The sequence below is a fragment of the Excalfactoria chinensis genome, chromosome 7, assembly GCF_039878825.1.
Source record: "Excalfactoria chinensis isolate bCotChi1 chromosome 7, bCotChi1.hap2, whole genome shotgun sequence".
Classification (NCBI taxonomy): domain Eukaryota; kingdom Metazoa; phylum Chordata; class Aves; order Galliformes; family Phasianidae; genus Excalfactoria; species Excalfactoria chinensis.
The window spans coordinates 18,736,663-18,760,518 of record NC_092831.1 but is presented as its reverse complement, the minus strand read 5'-3'; the positions used below and the strand labels follow the sequence as shown (position 1 = coordinate 18,760,518).

Below are 23,856 nucleotides of genomic sequence, written 5' to 3'. Positions count from 1 at the left end.
GACCAGACAACTGATGCTAAGGGGAATCTTGTCACCATCCCTTACTGCGACTGAAAGAAACCCGTGTGCACGAACTGCTTGGCCCCTTCTCTGAGGGCGAGGCGTTACGTTCCTGCCAGCAGGACGCTGCTGAACCCTCGCGTTTCCGTAGGGCTCTGCCTGACGCGGGAGCCGCTCGGCCGGCCACCAGGTGCGAGCCGCAGCCGCCAGCTCCTTACGCAACCGCCGCGCTCCGCCGTGGCGCTGCCCCCTAAGCCCACCCCGCCACCGGCCGCCAGGGGCCGGCGCGGGACCCCGTCAAGCGGGGGCCGCCCGGGCGACTGGGCTCCCCGGGGACGGCGCGCCGACATCTTAGCGCTGGCGGAGCGCAGGCTCCGCTGCCGGCACCCCACCGAGGAGGCTTCGAACGAGAGCCGAACTGGCCTCGCGCCGCCGGGCACCGCTGAGGACAAAGCCTCCGAGTGACCCCCGCGGCCAGGGCCCCGCCGCCCCCTCCCGTCCGAGCCCGTCCCGTCGGCGCCGGGCCGCCGCGCGGTGCCCGGGAGGCGCGGGACGCGGCAGGCCGCGGCCGCCACTCATTGTTCCTCGCACCAGCCCCGGCAAACAGGAAGCCGCCTCGGCGCGAGGCGCCCCCCCCGCCCCCGGCGGGTGACTGGCAGGCCGGACGGCCAGTGAGAGCGGCGCTGGCGCCGAGGCGCAGCCAACCAGCGCGCGCGCGCGAGCGTAGGCGGGAGTTCCGGGCTGGCAGGCGGGCGGGCGGGCGGCGGTGTCGGCCGGGCCCCCTCTCCCGCTGCAAGCCCCACCTTTCGGCTTTCCCGCACCGTCAATCAAAATAGGAAAAAAAAACCCCGGAGTAGGCTCGGGCCGCCGCCGCCGCTTCAGCCCGTGAGCACAATAAGCATGTCCCCGGCGGCGGCCGCCTAGCCCGGCCCGCAGGGCCTGCGCGCCAGCCAGCCGGCCCGCCCGCCGTCCGCCCCGCCAGCCGTCCGCTCGCACCCGCACCATGACCGGTACGTACGCACCGACCGAGCCGCCCCGCGGGGCTCCCCGCTCCTGCTCCGGCCCTGCGCGTCCCCCGCTCCGGCCCCCGAGCGTCCGCGCGGCAGCAAGGCGAGAGCGGCACTGAGAGCGGCAGCAGGAGGAGCAGGGGGAGGAGGGAGAAGAGGGGCAGGGGCAGCAGCACGGGGAGGAGGAGGAGGAGGAGGAGGAGGGCTCCGTGCGGGAGGGCGGGGGGAGCGCCGGGGTTAGGGGGGGGGAGGAGGGAGGGAGGAGGGGAGGAGGGGGTGATCGCTCCCGTCAGTGACGCTCCCCTCCCCCTCCCCGCCGTGCCCGCAGCTCCCGAGCAGCCCGTGAAACAAGAGGAAATGGCTGCCTTGGACGTGGACAGCAGCGGCCACGGCGAGTACCTGCAACACGGCAACGGCAACGCCTCGGCCTCCGCCGCGGCGGCCGCCCCCCAGGTAAGCGCGGGCCCAGCCGGGCCGCTTCCCCCCCCCCCCTCCCCCGGGTGACACGTTGCGAGCGGGCGCGGGCGCCGGTGCCGCCGCCGCCGCTTCCTGTGCGCGCGTCTGCGAGGAGCCCGGCCGCCGTCCCGCGCTAACCGCCACCCACTTTCTCTCCCTGAACCCGCCCACTGTGGGTAGGACGCGCAGCCGTCACCGCTCGCTCTGCTGGCGGCCACCTGCAGCAAGATCGGCCCGCCGTCGCCGGAGGAGGATGAGGCCGCCGCCGCCGCCGCCTCTCACTCTGCCGGAGCGGTGAGTGCCCGCCCCGCCGCTCTCGCACGGCCTGCCGGGGGGAGAGACGGCACAGCCAGCCCGCCCGGGGGGAGGGACGGGACGCGCGGCACTGCCCGCCCGGGGGGAGGGACGATCGCAGGGCCGACCTGCCAGGAGAGGGGTCCCCGGGCTCCCCTGCCTCTCCAGGAGGAGCCGGGCTCCCGGGAGGAGGCGGGCGGCTGGCTCCCCCCTCCCCCGCCGCCATTGACTTTCGAACCGGGGGCCGCGCGGGAAAGCTGCCGGACACGGCGGTGCCCGGAGCCCGAGGCCGCCCCACCTCCACCTGGGCGCAGCCCGCGGCCGCGAGCCGGAGCCGGAGCCGCGCCGGGCGGCGGCACAAAATGAAGGCGGCTGGCGGGAAGGATGTCGTTAGCAGTAAAATGGCTGTTAGGAACCAGCGCGGCGGCGGAGAGCTGCTTCCTGTGTCGACGCTGTGTTTTCGAGACGCGGTTACCATGCGGTCCCTCCTATCGCCAACCGAATTTCCGTCCTTATCTTTCTGTGCCGTCTGCTCTGAAGGAGCCGCGATGACCTTGGGACCGTGCGCGATGAGATGGAGCTTGCACCTAGGGATGTGTCCGCGAGTGGGCTAGGTTAGCGTCTCGGTAACAAAAGCCTGATGGAAGCTCGCTCCTTCCTCAGTCGGTCGACCTGTTCTCTCTTTTGGTTTAGGCTCGTGAGGTTAGCAGAGGTGGGGTGTCTGAAAACAGACGGCATCTAAAGATGTCGGTATGTAAAAGGGAGATTGGTTAAACGGCCATAAAAACGTTGTGATAGAGCCTCATTTGGCCTCGTGTCTGGGAGATGGCATATATTACCTCTGCGGGGCTTTTTGCTTGTTTGTTTGCTTACAAGGAAAACCAGCAAAAGTGCTCATTTTTTCCTTTCTTTTCTTCACTTAAAGCAAATTTCCAGTCTTTTTCTTGTTTGAATTTGCTGTATGACAGCCTCTCGGGGGTTTGTGGGCTCAGTTTTCAGGGTAGTGCAAATTGGAGCCAAAAAAAAAACCCCTGCAAAGCAGTCTACTGGTAGACCACGTGGCTTTGGCAGCTCTTTATTTATTTATTTATTTTAAACGTGAGAGCGTTAATGACGGAGTTCAGCTTGCTAAAGGCTCAAGTGGTAACTGTTAAAATACTCTGTGTTTTCATCTCTGTGTTACAGCCTATTGTATGTGAAGGGACACTGAAGCACAGTGGAAACTGAAAATATATTCAATTTCTTACCTTTTTCAAGCACACTTTCTCCTAAGCTTGTTCATGTGTTGAAGCAGTTGCCTTTTGCTGGCTTTGAGTTTTGTTTCGTAATAGCAGATGCAAAAGAGTGGATGTTGGTTCTGTCTCTTGCATAAACGAACACATTAGAAAATGAATGATACTGAAGTGGTAGCTCACTTTCTTATGTCTGTCTTAAGGTTGTTCTCATTTTAAAGCTGAAATTGCGCATCCTGAAGATTGGTTTATTGTTTGTCATGGTACAATGGTTTGAAGGTACCAGAACAGGATGTGACAAATAGTCCCGATAGTTCAAAGTGGGTGATCAGGTTTTGAAGTGGCGCTTTTGTATTCCTGTTGTTTTGCTTACGTATAAGGGACTTTACGGGGCCACACAGAAACAACTGATGAGAGAACAAAACCTTAGTGAAAAATGATACTGTTGCAGGCTTACTGCTTTTCATACATGCAGATAGGCCTCTCTAGCAAACCTGCCGTGAGTTAGGTTATACCATTCTAGTGATTTCTCACTCTGACAACATTTCTCATGAATGATTCAAAATATTTTAATGGTCTCTAAATATAAATTGAAGGAGATGCCAACAGTAGCTGAACTGGACACTGGAGTTAATGAAGATGACCTTAATTAAGGGAGGGGAGTGAGTGAGTGAATCCCTGAAACATCTTCCTCGTGAAAAACAGAATAACAAAAGGGATTTAGTGACATACAGCTATTCCTCATCTCCAGAATGTAACTTACAGGTGGTAGGACATAGGGGGAGGAGCTAAACAGGCTTAAATGGAGCTAACCTCATAATTTGTATGGAAAACGAAATGTGCAAGACTGGGCACAGACGCATTGTCCTCATGGGGTTTGTGGTGGTCATCCCTTTTCCAGTACTGTAGGGGGATGAGTATGGTATGGCTGATGGTGCTTAACTTGGCAACTGGGTGGCAATTCTTGTCCAGAACCTTCAGACCTGTGTTGTGGTCCTGACTCTTGAACGGCTACTAGAATTCTTAAGCTATTAACCGGAGAAGATAAACGAGTAGGCTTTGTTTCTAGAAGCAATTGAAGAACTTTTATGTATGAGGATAGCAGTGCTGTGTTATAGGGTTATTTTGTTAATGCTTTGCTGACATTCACTTGGTACGAAACAGCGGGGCTGGAGCCAGTATGCTGGACTAGCCAGTTACTGCACACCGCCTTCCTGGCTGAAATGGTATGCTGCAGCTGTTCCCCCAGAGATCGGGAGGATGATTTAAAAGTAACAACAAAACTCCCATAGGAATGCAGGGAATATCATGTGTCTGGGATTTCAGAAAGAGCTGGAGCAAATGTGGCTGTGCCTGCTGTGAGCTCATTGGCCCTGCTTTGGGCCTGGGGGCTGGACCATGTGACCTTCAGAGGTTCCTTCCAAATGAAAGGATTCTGTGATTCTCTGTTTGTACCTGAGCCCAGGCCTGCTGGACACCACGGTCATGGCACTGGAAGGATTAGTGTGGAAGTAACAGAAGTGGCAACTGCTTGGTATGGAAAGCAAGTGGAGAAGATAGTTGAGTTGAATTAAAACTCTTCCATGTACTGGAGAGCCTATCTGTAGCTCAAAAGGCTTTCAGCTTTGCCTGGGTTTCTGGTTAGAGCTATGCTTTTTGATGACAAAAAATTAGCAGGTGTTACTGTTGATCTTGTCACTGTTGATGGAGATCGCAGTCTTTCAGCTTTGGCTTTGCAACTGTGATTTGCTCTGTCTGTGGTCATTTGTCACCAGTGTTCTGTGTTCTGCCTGCTTAGTTTTGATTTTAGTGTGGATGGCCTTAAGTTTGTGGCCTGCTGTGACCTGGGAATCTTCTCAGTTGCGTACTGCTGTGTCCAGGGTTTGTCAAATGCTTGCCATGGAAACTTCCCCTTGAATACTGCAGCCTGCTGGTGCGTGGAAAAGTCGTGCTGGGATGGGGTGCCCTGCTGGCTGACCTAGAAATGACAGCTCATGTATTTTGACCTCTATGGATGCCTTTCTCTCCGTTGGGACTTTGAAGCTTGAGAGGCTTTAGGTTGGGTCTTGTGTTTTGTTTTGGTTTTTTTCCACTGTTTTTTGTTGACTAATTAATCTACTTAAATATTAATTTTTAGGTTTCTTTTTCATTTTGCTACACATATTTTAGTTTTGTTCCAGTTGCAACGTTTACAGAGATTTTAAAATTAGGTGAAAAGACGAAGCAGTGCAAAAAATGGTAGAGCCATGTAGAGAGGAAAGAACAAAAGAGGAAGCATTCTAAAAATTCAGTCTATCAAAACTTTGATGATCACTTGAATGGTTTTGGGGTGACCAAATGATTGTTTTAGAAGATGCAAAGTTGGGATGGTAACCAGTTGTTCTCTTCTGTTGTAATGCAAGGCAGAAGAGATGCTCTTGAACTCCCAAGGGTCATTCTTACAGCCGTGCTGGGCATTGCTGGGATAGGTGAGGATAAGGGTGCAAGATTGATGGCAGTATAGATTGGGAGGGCTGGAAGTGGCAGGCTGGCAGAGGAAGCTGTTGGCCCTGACAGCTTCCAAAGAATGGGAGCTGTCAGAGTTGACTGCCCCAGTTGTAGGTGGTTGCTAACAGTGCACTGTGGGCTGCACTGATATATTATACATTTGTTTTTTTTAGAGAAAAAGGTAGAGAATGATTCATCTGTACTGTTACTTACTAACAAGATGTAGAAAAACATTTGGAGAGGTTAATAATTAGCAATATGAAGAAGATAAGTATCATTTCTGTGCTGTAGACAATGCATTTCTTTGTATGCTTTGCAAATAAAGGAGTGTTATAAGACTGCTTTGGCATATCTTCAGCTTTAGAATTGAGTATTAGTGTCTCACAGAAATTAATGCAAATCTGGAATTCCAGTTTATTTTTGCCATAGAATGTTACTTTAACCTTCTCAAAAGCAACTGGCTTAATCGCAGTCTAGATGGACACAGTGATGGTGCAGATATGATAGAGAAACATGAGGGTATTACTGTATCACAGTATCACAGTATTGTGCGAGTTGGAAGGGACCTTAGAGATCATCGAGTCCAACTCCTGGGATTCGAGCCTTCTGTGGAGCAGAGCAGCATTTCTGCCACTTGCATAGGGTCTATGCACTAGGCAGAAATATGGATGAATACTGTGCATTAGTTATCCATACTTCTCAGCTTTTATTTTATTTCATATTTTGAGGAAACTCCAGTTTTTTTCAGTATCTGTTTTCTCCTCTGTGGACAGTAGAGCTTTCTGATGCTGGGTTTCTGTAGGTGAACAGATGCACTAGAATGTGTTTATCCTCTGTAGAAAAGCCTGTCTGGGATTGTCTTGCCTTTCTCTGTTTTATACTTTTGCAGAACAGTGGAGTTTCAGGTAGAAAGTGTTCCTAACTATTTTTTTCTTTTGCTGCTGTCCAGAAACTCGCCTTTTAAAATGTTCTTTAATGTGTCTCTTCCAATTAGGCCTTAGAAATGTTAGGTCAGAATCAAGTATAGAAGTTCTTTTGCCAGAGCTTTAGGAATGCTCTTAAAAATTGGATTTTATTCTTTGCACTTTTGGAGGAAGTATAAAAGTATGTTTTAAAACGTTTCCATATATAAAAACAGCATAAAACAAAAGGTTCTCACTGATTCTTAAGCTCATGTGAGAAGAGATTTCATGGAAGCATTTTCTAGAACATTTGAAGTTGGAAAGGACCTCTGAAGGTTGTTTGGTCCAGCCTCCTTCCTGAAAGTAGTGTCAGTGACAGCAGATTGCTCAGGGCTATATCCATTGGCTTTTGAATATCTCCAAGATTCCACAACCTCTCAGGGCAACTGTTGGCACAGTTTGGTCATCATTACAGTTCTTCAAACAGTTCTTCTTCCCTTATGTTTTGATTTCTACCTATTGCCTCTTGTCATTTGACTGATCTTTACTAAGTACCTGGTTCTGTTTTATTTATTTATATCCTCCCATCAGATATTTATTAACATAGCTAAGATCATCTCCCCCCTCCCCCCCAATATCTCTGAAATACTTAACAGTGCCAGCTTTCTTATCTGGTTTTGTACATCGGATACTCCACCCTAAATCATCCCTGTGGCCTTTTGGTGGACTTGCACCAATATGACCATCCCTTTGTTCCACTGGGCACAGCTCTCCAGATACGGTTTTACCAGTTTTGACAGATTGCCTTCCACAACTTGCTGGCCCTGTGTTTTCTGATGAAGTGCAGGGTGCTGTTGGCTGCCTTTGCTACAGAGAAATGTTGCTGCCTTATGATGAATGCATCCACCAGGGTCTCCATGTCTTTTTCTGCAAAGCTGCTTTCCAGCCAATTGGCCCATGGCCTGTTCTGGTGCATGGAGTTACTCCTTCCCAGGTGCAGGATTTCACATTTCCTTTTGTCTTTTGTTAAAATTCCTGAGGTTTCTGCCAGCCCTATTTTCTCTTCTGTTGAGGTCCCACTGAACCATCTCATGTATCACCCACCCTAGCCATTTTATAACTGCAAACTTGCTGAAGATGCACCCTCTTTCATCATATAGGTAATTTGGTGAAAAAGTCAAACGGTACTGGCTCCAGTTGTGACCCCACTGGGATTCATTGACCAGGCTCCAAGCTTGCATTTTTGCTGCTGGTAGCAGCACTTTGAACACAACGGTGCAAGTTTTCAGTTTGCTGTATGTTTGTTTAGCCTGTACTTCATCAGGCTGTCTGTGAGGATATAATGGGGTAAGGGTCTGTTTTGAAAGCATCACTGAAGTAGCTGTAAGCAATACCCACACCAGATCTCATCTGCTGAGCCAGTCATCTCATCACGGAGGGCTGTCAGGTTAGTTCATTAAGCATTGTTTCCTCTTTGGAAGTCCCAGCTCACTTGTTCTGATCACCTTCTTGTTCCTGTGTTTGGAAATGGTTTTCAAGGTTTTTTGTTCCATTGCCTTCCTAGTAGTTAAGATGAGGCTGGTTGACCCCAGGTCCTCTTTCTTCATCACCTTGCTGATCTGGCAGAGCTCCAAAGCATGAGGAAAATTTCATGCAAGCTTCTACTCAGAGTTCTATTTGGCATGCAGTTACATGGGTGTTAATACACATGTCGATATTAATAATTAATAAATGAATTTACATGCAATCTGCTCACAACTGGTGCCTTGTTGCCACATCTCATTCATTTATACTGAAACGTTCTTGTTTCTGCTAATGTCAGGGATTGTCTTAATTTAAGCAGCTTCTGGACTAATGGTGATAAAAAGAAAACTGCTAAAAGTTTTAAGCCTAGTTGTTCATCTTAAGCAAAATAACGTGAACTTTCCTTAAGTGAGATGCAATTTTAAATGTGTTTCACCAGATAGGGACTGTTTTGGTTTTTTTTTTTCTAAGTAACATTTTAATCAGCCCCTGCTAATATTTTATTCCCTGCAACATTCTTTGATTCTATGTGAAGTTTCGATTTGGAAAATGTATTTCTCTGAATTGAGTGCTTACGAAACATACAACAGAATTAATTTGCTTTAACTAGCAGCTTTGTGTCATTTGAACCACCGTAACTGATGTTGAGCATGTTTTTAACCTAAGGCAAGTACAAGATAGAACGTATTAGCTCATAGTTTAATGACAGAGTTGAAGCAAGTGTATTTTATCTTATTTGTAATAACCCAAGAATGCACCGATCGTTTACTGTAGCGTGGTAAACACATGGTATTAAACTCATGTGTTTGAGCCCTTACTCTTTCACAAAACTATAATTTGGATGAGGCACTGGCCGATCTTGTTTGTAAGGCACATGGTTTTTAAGTGTTCAGGAGCTCCTGACTCATCTGTCTACTTCTGCTTGCTTGTTTTGCCCGTATTTTTATTTTAGGACTGAATAGGTGACTTTCTGAAAACTGCAGCAAAGGGCAATCTGCCACAGAGCAGTACAGATAAACCTGGGATGCTCTTTAGCTGCAGGATGCAGCTGGTCAGTAATGTATGTCTGGTGGAGCACATTTCGACAACATATCCAACACTGCCTACAACATATCCCTGTGAGCACTGGTGTGACTTTACTTTGGTGAGGGATGTTTTGTATTTTTATAGTTTTTGCAGGTTTATATTTTTACCTCAAGTTCCATCAGCGTGCTTTAAGGCTCTTTTTAAAGTTATTCTGTCTTCTGTATTTGTTTTTCTCCCCTCCTTGAACATTTGACTTAATGCTGCATTAATTTTCTCTTAAATTAAAAAAGAAAGAAAGACAGTTCTTCAGGCATGACAATTCTGGCTCAGAAAGATCTCTTTGTTCTTCCACCTAGAGATGATACAAAGCTTGTTAAGGAGGCAAAGACAGGCTGAATAGCAGTTGTGCTTTCTGTTCTTTGGTGGTACTTGACCTTTATTCAGGTGGACATATCACTTCATTTTAATTCTTCCTGTGCCTGGCTCCAGCTTCTCTTTTTGCTCTGTTGCCGTTTCGTGTTTCCTGATGCTACTTCCAGTGATCTCCCGGTTGCTCTGGGTTCTCTCCCACTTGATTGAGCAGTGCTGGTACGTAGAGCTTTCCACAGGTCCCTGTCCTTGCTTCTTGGTACACAGAGCATGCCACCGTTGCCACCATTCAGCTTTCTCTTAAAGGAACAGCTGCAGTAACTGCTGCCTGAGTATCAGCTGATAAGGAAAAGAGCTGTCGCTTTATCTGTACTCTTAAAGTGGCTGTGAGACAGCAAAGAAACAAGTTGTTTTTAGGAGTGCTGTAAAGACGAGTGAGTGGGCTGCAAATGTTGCTGCTTATACTTCAGTGGTAGAACTCTGAGTTACTACAATAATTTTTAATTGCGTGAGGGTGCAATGAAAGATGACCCCACAGATGAACCCAAGACGTGTCCTACTAGCCCAGGAATCTTGGAGAAAAGGTATAACAACTCTACTTGTTGCTACATGATGATGACCAGTTGAGGTTAAAGATGATCCTCAAATACTCCATCATGCAGCTGTAATAGTAGCAATTTTGATAGCTGGCAGATAGTTTCTTGAAAACCTCACCCTCTTTTTTTGCCCCTCCCTCGTGATTCTTCTGGTAGGCTCAGATACTGACAGCTCCAAGGACAGCATGTGAATAACTGTATTATTCTACACATAACGCATGAAATGCCAGTAGCTTCATGTCCAGGTGTGTGACCATCCTTAAATTTTCCATTTGGGGAAAGATTTCACAATATCTCAAAAAGGTGACAAAAGATGAGTGCGCAACAAGAAGAGGGCAGAGACCACTGAATGGGGGTATGGAAATCAGCATTTGTTTGGGGAGGAGGGGAAGAATGAAGTAGGTTGTTTCTGTACTGTGAAGGATACAGGTAGCCTTTGAATATGTACAAACATGCTGTTGCTTAGTAAGTCAGTCCACCTAAACATTCAGCGTCTGGTTGTAACTAGTCATAAATCAGCAAGGAGTTACATAGGTTACTCTGAAAGTAATGCCTCCAATTTATTTCCATGGAAACTACAACAGATACAAATAACACAGTAATGCTGTTTGGTAGAGCATATTCTCAGCTACAAAACACTGTTCTTTAGTATAGTAGTCTCCATCAGCAGTGCATTTTCACCAGCCAAGGACAAGAGCCATGTTGTGCTCATCAACATCTGTACCAGCAGAGCGGACCTGCTGTTTCCACTGCTGAAGTGCACACCACTGTTTGGTCTCCATTACGATGACGAATGTCAATGGATGCAGTTTATTCCTCACAGAAGAATCCAGTGACACACGTTCATTTCGTACACACTTCCACATCAGACGCCATTTTATCAGACTGTCCCTCTGCTGCCATCTGTCACACAGCAACGGCTTGTAATGGGATATTGGTGGGCAGGTTCAGCCTCGACTGCCACACCACTTGCATCAGTTCAGATGTTGTGGACCAACATAATAACAAAATTACTTTTATGGCAGCCCTTGTACATCATTGTACGTTGCCATTACTGCTTATTTTTCATTTATTCTGGCAGGTAATATCAGCATGTTATGTTCCACATTTATTTTATAACAACACATATTAAATATATAACCATATTTTTGCCTTCTATATTTTCTGAATGCTGTTTACCTATGACTTTTATGGGTCTTTTGATACTTTATAAAAATCTTTGTAGTAAATGTGAATAAATGTATAAACATACTAGTGGATGGACTAGTTAAGAACTTTCTTAGCAGTATTTCAGCAACCAGTACTGGTCTGGGAAGAATATTAAACATAAGATAGTAAAGCTAATGCAGTAGTAGGAGAAATTGGATTTTTGTTTTTGCATTTGTCTAGATGGGACGGTATGGTATGGAATATTGCAGAACTCTTTATGTAATCGTCTATATCATTAGATTAAAATGGTAAAGGACATAGAAAATGTGTTCTTCAAAGGAAAGGCGGATTAGTGTAACAGGAAAATAAAATAGTAAAATGAGATTACCAAGACCCCCCTTTTTTTGTCTTTTGTTCCTTCAGATATTAAGGCTATAAAATCAGTTTTGTTTTGGTGATGCTGTGTCTGTTTACTAAGAAATTAATTGAAAGACTATATATATCTTTCAGGACAAAACAAAGGCTTGTGTTCTTTTCTTTGTGGAAAATTTTTGTTTGTATGGCTCCTGTGGAATTTAGAACCAAGATGGTGGATTTCCTTACTGGAAAAGAAGCTTGCCAAGTGCAGTCACACTATTTTTTGATAAATACTTCAGCCTAAAAAGTATAGTTTGTGTATATGTAAACATTTTGGCATTGCAGCTCAGAACAGGATAAGAAAGTGAAACTAGTGAAGTCCCTACATGCCTTGTGGAGTAAATTCAATCTGATGCATGCCACGGGATTCGTTCTGGCTGGCTAAATTAAATCTCAGTGCCTTATTAGAGAAGGATAAGCGGTACACTAATTTTTTTGTGCACCCAGGTTTTATTCTAAAGGAAGTTGGCATGTAGCTGTAGAAGGAAGCTGCAATATGCTCTGGTAACTTGCTGAACAGCAGTGATCATGGGGTTGGCACAGGAGCGCAAGATAGAGCTTTTCTTTGTATGTACTGTGGGCTCTGCCAAGGAGACAAAACTTGTTTTGCAGTTAAAGTGTAATGAGACAAGTTACTTTTTGCTAAATGTTAAATTATTCCATTGGTTTACTGTGGTGCAGTAGTACAGAATGAGGAGAAACTTAAACACATCTTTTTTAAATTTGTGGTTGTTTACAATACAACGTTGATTGACTACGCAAATCTGTGCTAAGTGTTGCAGGAAGTTCAGTCTAAATACTTTATTCTGAAAACAACCGCTTTGCTAAGCCAGCAGTTTATCTTTCTTTTACTGAGTAAGGAGCAAAAACGTACTACATAAATCTGTAGGTTCTTTAAACTTTCACTATCTGGGGATCTGTTCTGAAACATTGACCTGTTTATTGTTCTGACTTAACAAAGATAGAAATTTTTTTTCCATTTTTTTCAAACAGATATATATGTCTAATCCAACTGTGATCTCGGTATAAAGGTCCTTAATTTTAGAGGCCTTTTTGCACAGTGAAACAGTAATTCATATAAGTTTATAAATACTGAGATTTGGGGTTATTCGTAACAAGCTTTCCAACCGCATGACTTAAGTTACCTCCTAACACTCTGTTGCTGAGAGTTGCAGCGTGCACAAATACACTATATGTAACTCAGAGTCAAAAGGCAATGGAGCTCTAGGCAATAGAGGCAATGATGGCTTCACAAAAATTCCTCCTCTGCTGTGCTGTGGGTGTCAGGCTAGGTAAGAAGAATAGCTGGGTTCCAGGGCAATGTGGTGTTGGCAACTTCAGCAGCCCCTGCCAGCTCCCTTCTTCCCATAGCCAAGGGTTTGGATTACCCAGCAGTCTGCATACAGAGTAACCCTGTTGCCGGTCACCCGATGTAGTCACGGTGCAGACACTGTGTTTCATCTGCTTGCGAGCTACGTGCAGCTCACAAATCACAGGTTGGTTACCCCAGCTTAGGCATTAGCTCACTTACAAAATCTGTATTTTGTAGTTCTAATCCTGTTGCTGTTGTTTACATGGGTTGCACTGCATGTTTTTTGGTAGTATATTTATCTCTAGTAATAAACTGCATGAGTGTTCTAGCATGTAATCTGTATGTCTCTCATTTTAATATTTTTCTTGTCTTTTTTCTTTTTATTCAGACAGGGGATTTGGCTTCTGTGCAATTAGCAGGAACTCCAAATAGATGGGAGGTCTTGTCTGCAGCTCCTGCCACTATAAAGGATGAAGCTGGTAATATAGTACAGATTCCAGGTGCTGCCACAGTAACTTCAAGTGGGCAGTATGTCCTTCCTATTCAGAGTTTGCAAAATCAACAAATCTTTTCTGTTGCACCAGGATCAGATTCGTCGAATGGTACAGTGTCTAACGTTCAATACCAAGTAATACCCCAGATCCAGACAGCGGATGGTCAGCAAGTTCAACTGGGCTTTGCAGCCTCTTCTGATAATAGCAGTATAAATCAAGAAACCGGTCAAATTCAGATCATTCCTGGCTCTAATCAAACCATCATTGCCTCTGGATCACCTTCAGCTAATATTCAGAATATCTTATCGCAGTCTGGTCAAGTCCAGGTTCAGGGAGTTGCAATTGGTGGTTCGTCTTTTCCTGGGCAAGCACAAGTAGTTGCTAACGTCCCTCTTGGACTGCCAGGAAATATTACTTTTGTACCCATCAATAGCGTTGATCTAGATTCTCTGGGACTTGGCAGTGGTTCTCAAACCATGACTGCAGGCATTAATGCAGATGGGCACTTGATAAATACTGGACAGGCCATGGATAGTTCAGATACTTCTGAAAGGACTGGTGAGCAAGTTTCTCCTGAAATTACAGAAACTGCCACTGATAATGACTTATTTGTGCCAACATCATCTTCATCACAATTGCCCGTTACCATAGACAGTTCAAGTATATTGGAACAAAATGCAAACAACCTGACCACAACTAGTGGTCAAGTTCACAGTTCTGATCTTCAGGGAAATTACATTCAGACATCAGTCTCTGATGATACGCAGGCTCAGAATATTCAGGTCTCCACAGCGCAGCCAATTGTACAACACATACAGCTTCAAGAGTCTCAGCAGCCAACCAGTCAAGCCCAGATTGTACAAGGTATCGCGCAACAGACAATCCACGGTGTGCAAGCAAGTCAGAGTATATCTCCGCAAGCTCTTCAGAATCTTCAACTGCAGCTGAATCCCGGGACTTTTTTAATTCAGGCACAAACAGTGACCCCTTCTGGGCAGATAACCTGGCAGACATTTCAAGTGCAAGGAGTTCAGAATTTGCAGAACCTGCAAATTCAGAATGCACCTGGTCAACAAATAACTCTAACCCCTGTGCAGACTCTCACTCTTGGTCAAGTTGCAGCAGGTGGGGCACTGACATCAACTCCAGTTAGTCTAAGCACTGCTCAGTTGCCAAATCTACAGACAGTTACAGTAAACTCTATAGATTCTGCTGGTATTCAGCTGCATCAAGGAGAAAATGCTGGCAGTCCTGCAGGTATTTATTTTTCTCTTTTTGTAGAAAATTGTTCTTTATTATTGTATGTAGTTGGTTTGAATGATGATAATTGTAACGTCGTCATTTTGCTTCAGAAGCCTAGGAAATACAGTGGGTTAAAGTAATAATGGATTTTATTTGAAAATGCTGTTCCTTAAGAAACAACTGTAATGGTGATGCCACTCCACTTCTTTTAGCAGAAGCTCCTGAATTCTCAACTGTTCTTATTAGTTAACTGCACTTCTGTACTTCTAAGTCTCACAACGCAGAAAACCTGGGTGCTAAATTTAAGTGCTGGAAACCTAACTATCAACCACGATTCCAGGACAGCAGTGTCAGTAACGTACCCCTACCGAAAAGTTGAAGTTTCCATGGAAGATACACATATTTGTTTGCCATTCTTTTTCCTGATTGTTTGTGGTCCCTCTGAGGGGTTGTTAACAATCTAAAGTTTTGGTAACTTCATTTCCTGCTAATTTACTGTATGTGTAACCAGGATGTACAAAACTCATGTAAGCAGAAGTGAAACAAGCATGTGAATAGGACTCAAGAACATATATGAATTTCCAGTACTACTTATTTGCATTATGTTTCAGAATGTACAGCTGTTAAAGATGAGCCTCACAGCATGTTTTTTTCACTTTAAGCAGTTAAGAAGTGTGGTTTTCATAAAATAGGGACTTGGTGATGCAATGAAAGAAGAAACATGCATGTTTATTTCTTGTTGATGTGATATTTTGAACTTCAGAGCATAGCTACCCAAAAGAAAGGAGATAATAGAGGCTCAAGACTTCTTTTATCAGAAGCCATTTATTCTCATTGTTGTGGAGTTGTGCTGAGGCTAGTTATGAGGGACAGAGTGGGTAGCAGAAATAATTTTAGAGGGAAATACTGCACAAAGTAGCCTGGGAATCACTATTTGATTATAAGTATGTGATCTGAAGCTCTGGCGCTTTAAGGTTTTAAAGCATGCGTGTTACCGTGAGGTATAAATGTTTTGTTCTGTATGCCTATTTAAGCACGTGAGCAGAATGTATTATTAAGTAGAAATGTCTAGAGGAGCAGATGAATTAAGACATAGTGATTATAGTACTTATGTAGTTACTGCTGTTCTGTATCAGAAGCTTGCTTTTCCCTTTGCTATGTAAAATAATAATTGGGATTGTTTTTTGTACTTTTTGTTGTGGAAATGACCTCTATATTATGGACTTAGCAAGGAGAAGTTAACCCAGACCTAGATGAGCCTGCTCTTCATTGGCTTCTAGACAACAGCACCAAACAGAGGAATGAGCTTCCGATAGTGTTTACTTTGCTGGCTGATCTTGGTTTGTGAGTTTTCTATTTGCAGCCACCACAGAAATTCTTGGTTTGTCTCTGTCACACCTTGTTACTACCTACAAGGGCATTAGGTACAGATCCACGAGGTAACAAAAGGCATGTCTTGTGCATGACAGAACTGATGGATGTCTTTCTGTCTCTTGGAAAGAGGGCGTTATGGCTAATAGGAAATAAAAGGAGGATGAGAACTTTGCTTCTAGGGTTTATCTTTGGTATAGGATCATACATATAAGGTTAACTGCATAATTTTGAAAGTAAAAATAAAAAGGAACAGTGGAGAGGAAATGCAACAAAAGAAGTGAAAAAGTTGAGCCGCTGTGTACATTAGTTTGTCTAGTGACATTCCTTGAGAATGTTTTAATGCTGGTTCCTTATCAAATGCAAAGGAGTTCCATCAAGCGTTCCTGAACTGTATTGTGTTATAAAGAATTCCACGTGTGAGTAAATGGAGTATATGAAACGTGATTAAACATGTAGAAGCAACAGAGGAATAGCAGAAACTAAATATAACTGGTTCTATTTAAGATAGGACTGAATTTTTTAGTGACAGTATTCCTAGACAAGTAGGAAAAATACACAGACTGGAAGGTATTAGAACTTCCATCCCATAAACTTTGGGAGAATTTAATTGGTCCCTGCTTTATATTACCGAAAACTCACATTTCTGAAGGAGCAGTGGCTGACCTTCAGCATCTTTTCCATATGAATGTGATATTTGGTCTATTTCAAGGTTCGGTTCAGTGATAGTCATCTCCTTTTTTTTACAACATGATCTGGCTCCCTTCTTCAGATTGAAGAATAAATACCCAACTAGAAGGAAATAGTGAAGTGATCTTTGCTTTATTTTTCCTCTGTGGAAAATACACTGCCTTTCTCACCTGCAGATGACGAGAACTAATTTTAAATTTAAATCAAAAGAGGAAGGAGTGTGGAAGGGACGGCAGAATGACAGAAGTTAAAGGGTGAGAGTTTGATTCCTCTTTTTCTGTAAACTACCAGCAACTTCTGAAGTAAGATGGGAAGGATTTCCCTGATTATTTTCACTTCATCTCAGTGAAGTGTGTGTAAAAATACCAATGAAAATAATAATTCCATAACAAATGCAGTTAGGCTATAGCTTCTATTTTCATTAACATAAATGATCTGCTTGAAGCTAAAATGAAACAAGTATATTCCTAATCTTCGATCAGAGGCGGTTGGTAATTATTTGAAAGTGAAATAGCATAGATTGCTCTGCTAACTGTAGAAACTGAAGGTTTGGTTTTAGGTGCTGCTAGCTATAGTCTTGTGTAAGAGGTGTTCTTCCAAGCCTTGATTTGCAGGTCATCAGTAGAGAATATCCTCCCTGTTCCCATGAGCCTACCTTTTGCTTACATAATGGAAAGTCACCACAGCCGTAATACAAAGCTAATAGGTTTCTCCTGTAAGTGTATAATTTTCTTTGAAAAATGTCCAGTAATTATGCTTCTACCAAAATGTCTGTTTTACCAGGTGTGTATACAAGGAGACTTTCACTGCACTGAGTTTGTCGTGGAAAAGCCTTGCATGAGCTTGTTTTATCTTAAGCTGTTTCTAGAGCTCATATTCCATCTTGTTGTGCTTAGCAGTTTTGTAAGATGTAGAAGGGAAGGGTATTGGTTAGTTATAACTGGGACTTGCTTCATCTTTGCTTTTAAGAACAACTAGCTGTTATCAAACAGCATCTGTGTTCTGTTCCAGCAATGAGATATAGTCACTAAAGGTTTTGGCTTTGCTCTTCCAGTGTTGGGAGGAAGTGAAGCCTGAAAAACGTATTTGGTAGCGTGCTCCTTTTATTGGTGCTTTGTAATAAAATACTGCATTGTCTGTAACTAAAAGAGACATTAGGAGTGCAGTTCATGTTACTCTTTAGCAGCATGCCTGTACAAGGAAGGTATTTGTTTTTCTCACTATATTAATACACTTAGTCCTTAAATATTTTATTTCAGAAAAATGCAGGGTGCTGAGATGCGCTCTCTTGGTTTTCATGTTTCTCATCCTGTGAGTTCTGTCTCTTTGAAATAATTTGGTCGAGAACAAAGAGAATTAGCAGTGTTAACCAAAATCTAATTGTAATTGTGTCTAAGTTCTTAATGTACTCAATCATGATTTTTTTATTTTTTTTTTTAATTGGATATTTCCTGAAAAAAAATAAATAATAGCAGGTCTGATCCAGGTTGGTTCACTTATTTTTTTTTTTTTTTTTTTTTTAAGAAGCTGGATTGGATTTATTTATTTTTTTCTTTTAAATGTGCCTTTCAATTGTTCCAGTAGCATCTGAAGAAAGGAGCAAGTGACCTGAAAAGAAGTAGCTTTGGCCTGAAAGGGAACTTTGTTGCTTGTCAACCCAGCTGGAAGATTAATTTATCTGAAAAAAAAAAAACAAAACAAAAAACCTGCAGATTTCCAGGTTGGTCTATGGTTGAAATAAAGTCAGAGGAGTCCCTTTCAAGAGTTGTCTTCAGATGTCCCAGCAAAACAGGTCTTCATTTCTATGTTCTGGTTCTTACATTGCTGGATTATATGCAGCTGTTTAAGGATTTATCTGCCTGCTGCCAGTGAAGCTCGTAGCCGTGCCTGTTGGTCAGTGTACACCAGATGATAGAGAATGGGAGTAGATGGCTATTTGTGGTGGGGACTTCATTCTAGTCCTGTCAAAACTGAAAGTCATGATAAAATAATTCAGCTAATATAAATCTGGCAAAAAAAATTTAAAAAACATTGGCAGTTTTCTAAGTAAACAGTTGCCTCTATGAATAGTTGCTAAAGTGACAGGTGATCACTCTCTCACCTGCTGGCATCTTGTGAGGCTGAGGTCTAATGTCTGTTTAGTGTTTAATCTCAAAAATGGTTTAAAAGCGGAGTATTTACAATTTTATTTGCTGGGATTATTGTTTCATTGTTTTAATGCTTCTGTTGAAATAGTGCAGAATGCTGCCTGAAGCATAGCTTTGTATGGGCCTCTAGAACTTCTGGCTGTTTTTTAGTCTTTTGGTTTGTGACTTTATTGATGTTACTTTCAGTTTTGCATTTCTTACTTCTGAAGCATTTTGTGGGAAGGGCACGGTGTTAGCATGAAACTGATTCTGATTATTAAGAAAGTCTTACAAAGTCCATCAAGTAAACAGAAGCAATGATGTTAAGTAAATATTTTCATCTAACAACATCTGATTAGGGCTATTCTATTTATATTTGAGGGTGTTCATAAAACAAAATATTATACAGCTTCATGTTTTCATTTCTTGCTCATTTTTCAAATATCCTTTTGACAAGTTAATGATGAAGCAGGAGAAAAGCTCCCTTCAAGCTGTGGAGGATGTATGGGATGTAACTGTGAAGTCAGAGGCATGGGTTTTACTTCTACTACTTCTTTAGCTTAAAAAGAAGGCTGGGAACCCATTTTCAGTTTTTGTGCAGCCTCTTAATTTTAGGTCCATCACTTCAGGTTCTGTACATTTTTCCCATTTGTTCACAGGATTCACATACTTTTGTTCTCATCTCTGAAGGTAACTAGTTAGTGCATCTGGCTCATAAAAAAGGTGTATGAAGTTTATAGCAAGGGCACTGTCAGTCTTTTTGTAGTGCCAGGAGTGCTCACCAGGATCATAATTCCAATTGCCCACATGAAGATAAAGTTCTTGATGCATCGGTGTTTGGATGATGAGTTGTAGATGGGCTGTCAGCATGGGAATATGGCTCGTAAGAGGCACGTTGTCTCAAAAGGTAGTAATTTTTAAGGATGAGAGGAGAAAGAAACGTGCACTGTCAGTGATATGTCCTCTTCATTCTTTGTCGTATGGAAGTGATAGTTCTCAATTTGCATTTAAACATCATGCTGTTTTATAAGCCATGTATTCCATGTACATTTTGAAGTAAAATTTTCTTAATCAAAATGTTTTCCTTTATCCGAATAAGTTACTTGGCTGTGCAGAAGTCTCAAGTACGTTTTATCAAGAATGGTGTCATCACTGATAGAAAAACAACTACAAAAACTTCTGCACCTCTTAGTTCCCATAATGCCGTATAGAGTGGCATTAGTTCTTTCTCTGCTTCTTATGTCTTCGTTTATCCTTTTACACTGTTACCACAGTGCTAGCCTTTTTTCTAAGCTACTGAAGTGCTCACGTGGTCCCCGATTTACAGCATTAAAAGTGCAAAAAGCTCTTCAGCCTTCTTTTAAAATTACTGAATGAAAATTATCCTAATCTGGTGATCTGTTAATAAGTATTTACTGTAGTAGAGGTTTTTTTTATTACTATTTTTTTAAGCATCTTGCTGACTTTTTGTCAGTGGGAAGCGTTTAATTCTTAGATAGCGATAGGACAATTATTTACCTTTCATGTACATAGAGAACAGAATATTTACCAAACAGTTCTGACTTTCTGAATTGTTGCTGACACTTCTGTCATTTGACCCTAGTAGCTTTCCAATACTCTTATGTAGGAATATTTGATTGAGAATTCTGTGTCCTCCTGCTTTCCTTACCTATTTCTGCAGTTGCTTCTGTGCTGAGTTTTGTCAACCTGACTGTATCAGTGGCAGTGGTAACTTTCCACATGGCTGTAGCTGAAGTGTTGTCAAGAGTAATACAGCTGCATTTACACCTGCGTAGTTTCATCGGTTTAGTTAATCTTCTCTGAAGTGTTGAAAATGAATCTTGTAGTTATTTTTATTCACCAGATGCACTTAAACTTGTTCTTCATTGTAGTCAGCTCTCAGTATTCTGTGATTATAGAATAGTCCCTTTGGAATGAAAGTGTACACGGGAATCCCAGTTTCCATCCTTCAGAGGAGAATAAAAGCTGAAACAAGTCCAGCTTCTTCATGTACCAAGAACTCAGTTGAAATGGTATTTTGGCTGTATTTCCCCTTCATACGTACTTTGGACTAGATCTGGAACTTAATGAAGAAGCAGGGACATGTGGAAATTTGGAAGCACAGAAATAAATTGTAATAAGGCAGATGTGATCTGGGTTTAACTGGTAGGAAACAAAAGTTGCCTCAATATTACCAGTGCTGGCATGTGATAATGTCAGTGATCAATGTATGTTGTCCCAAAAAATGACGTGGAGATGACTGATATTTTTTGGTGGCGCACACACGCAGGCTGGCAGTGTGTAATTGAATTCCTGTTATGTGCCCTGTTGTATAAGAGTCAATGAGGCTCTTGCCTCTTCCTGAAGATGCCTTAAGTCCACCTATTGATATGTTTAATAATCTCTATCTTTTTGTCCTGGCTCTTGGTGCCCTGTAAATAATCTGTAAAGAATATACACTGAGGTGTATATAAGCATCTTTTTCTCTGTTCATTCCAGAGTTAAATTTGTACCTTTCAGATGAAAGATAGTTGCGTTGCAGTCTGAAATGTGAGCTTCTTAGTGTAGAGGTGAAGCTCAGTTAGTGTGCAGGTGACTTTGGACAGTGCATGTTCTTTCTGCAGTAGTTCTGCTGATGTTACTACGTATAAAGAGTCAGCAAAAGTGAGTTAGCTTTTGGATTCCCACAGCTCAAAGCCTGGTATTTCTTTTCAAATTATTATATAGATGCAATTAAAACCAAGACAATCTATGATGTTAGGAAGGTCTGGATTGAAGCTTTATTGGCACCAAACAAATCTGTGTAGCTGCATCCTTTGTCTCTAAAGGAGTGCTGGAGGTGACTGGGAAAGTAGGCTGGGTAATTATTACTCTTTACATGTTTTATAAGTTTATTTTCTCATCTTTGCAGAGACAGGATATTAGTTATGATCTGATCCAGCACAGTTTATCTTGCTTCATAATGCAGTTTGTTCAGCTTTGGCTTCATTGTAGCGATGATAGCTGAGGCACTGATTCTAGAAAGAACTTAGGATTGCCGCAGTGCTTGGTTAAGGTTTTGATGTTTGAGTGGAGTTAGAGTTAAGGATGAAAACCTACATGTTTATTAATAGAGTCGCTTTTGCAGAGTAATCAGTCTCTAAATGCATTTAGGAAAATGTATGGTTTTTACTTGGAAGCTTCAGGGAAGAGGTAAAGAAAAGAGAGCAGACCCAAACATTTCATGGCTTGAATTAGTACTAGTTTGTGCCAGTGGCTAATCATTTTCACTGGGAAAAAACAACAACAAAACAAAACCGGACTACAGTGCTGAACTGAGGAAGGGCTGGGTTCAGCTTTTTATGTGAAATGACATTTAGAAACTGTTTTTATTTATTTTTGTAAATACAGATCTAGATTCTGTACTCACTGGGAACCCAGAGGAGTTTCTGAAGGGAAAAAGATGTTCCTATTAAAATGTAAATTTGTTAAAATAGTTGTCTCATGGGATACTGTGATATTGTAATTGGTTCTTGGATTAGACAGAATAAATGCTCTGTAGCTCTGTGTAGCTGCTTAGAAAGAATGCTCCAAGGAACAGCTGATAGCTGCTCATTACCTGTTGATGGTATTAGATGCAGTATGTAACACTTATTCCTTGAGACTGTTCTGTTTATTTTATGTTATAAATTAAAAAGCCGTGTGATGTTTATGTTCAGCCATACAATCATAGTGATGGTAGGAAATAGAGCATTGAGTTTTGTGTTTTAATGACAAGAGTGTAGTCATCTTCTTTTTAGAAGGATTAATTACTTTGGACAAATGCTTAGCTTTGAATGTTCCTATTGGACTTGTAAGTTTTGCACAGTGGGTTTTAGATTTGGACTTGATTTTTCTGCCTGTGTTTTAGTTGAGGTGAGATGAAAGACTTGTAAAATATTTTGTCTTTTTCCTTAGGCATGCATTATTTCAGGGATATGTAGATGCTTGTTTGGGATGGGGAGGCAGAGTTCATGTGCTTGTGAATGTGCATCCTCTGAATTGAGACTTGAGAGACCTTTGTATTCACGAAAGTGCGATGACTGGCCTACTAGCTCAGAATGACCTTTAAGTAGTTTGTGCTTTGTTTACTTCTTTCTTATGCTGAACAACATTCTTCCCTGAATGTTTTTTTCTTTATGAATAGTTGTTTATTCTTTTTCTTTAAGTTTGAGATGAGGAGGAGAAAAGGAGGACAAAGGAGTGATTTTTCTTTGTTTTCCTTACATATCTTTGCCTTTTCTTAGGTTAAAACTTTTTATTTGATTTATTGTTTTATTCTATTTGTCACAGTGCATACTGAAAAATTTTAAAGATCAGCTATAAAGGGTGTTTATACTGTATGTCGCGTTAACTGAGAAGTCCTGTAGAAATGTAATTTGCTACTCTGGTTCGGCTGAAAAATGCTTTTACTTTTTTAATGTGTTCACCTTTTTAACCTCTGTCCAACCTCTTGGTCCTCATTTTCCTATCTTTCAGGCAACCAGAATCCTCCAGGTGACAGCATTACGTACCAGGAATTGTTCATATTTGAAGTTTAATACTTGGTTACAGCATGTCTTCAACTTTGAAATGTATAGCAAGATAAACTTTATGCTTTACAGGTTACAGGGGCACAGAAGCAATGTCAGTATGCAATAAAATATGTTGACATTTGACTGACATAACACTTGATAGCAAAATATTTGATCGTTATGGTTTCCTTCTTTAGTTAATGGGCTGTGTTTCGTCTTTTCTTCAGATATTAGGATTAAAGAAGAGGAGCCTGATCCAGAAGAGTGGCAGCTCAGTGGTGATTCTACACTGAATACCAATGATCTAACGCATTTGAGAGTACAGGTGGTAGATGAGGAAGGGGACCAACCACATCAAGAGGGAAAAAGACTGCGACGAGTAGCTTGCACATGTCCCAACTGCAAAGAAGGTGGTGGAAGGTATGCAACTAGCACTGCGATATAATGCATAAAATGATGAAAACAAATAGTGAGGGGGGAAAAAAAAGGAGTTAGTTAACAAGTTAACTACAACAAGAGAAAACTGTGGGTTTATGCAAAAGAGCTTATGCACTGAAGGTCTGCTGCCTTTATTTCTGGGCTAGCAGGTGGAAGGAGAGATTATTCCATCCTCTCTGAGTTACTCCATTA

At 42.7% G+C, this 23,856-nt stretch overlaps 1 protein-coding gene across 2 annotated transcripts in view; it reads left to right on the top strand.

Annotated features, from left to right (window-relative positions):
* The first annotated feature begins 668 nt into the window (after window positions 1–668).
* SP3 (Sp3 transcription factor) overlaps window positions 669–23,856 on the top strand; it is a 29,808-nt gene continuing 6,620 nt past the window's right edge. The window contains exons 1-6 of one of the 2 annotated variants that reach the window (XM_072342003.1): window positions 669–1,010; window positions 1,336–1,460; window positions 1,644–1,757; window positions 13,160–13,250; window positions 13,356–14,522; window positions 23,454–23,646. In XM_072342003.1, the coding sequence (XP_072198104.1) occupies window positions 1,004–1,010; window positions 1,336–1,460; window positions 1,644–1,757; window positions 13,160–13,250; window positions 13,356–14,522; window positions 23,454–23,646 (1,697 nt within the window). In that variant the 5' untranslated portion in view covers window positions 669–1,003. Of the gene's footprint in view, window positions 1,011–1,335; window positions 1,461–1,643; window positions 1,758–13,159; window positions 14,523–23,453; window positions 23,647–23,856 lie in introns of both variants that reach the window. The other variant, XM_072342002.1, reaches the window with a different exon arrangement.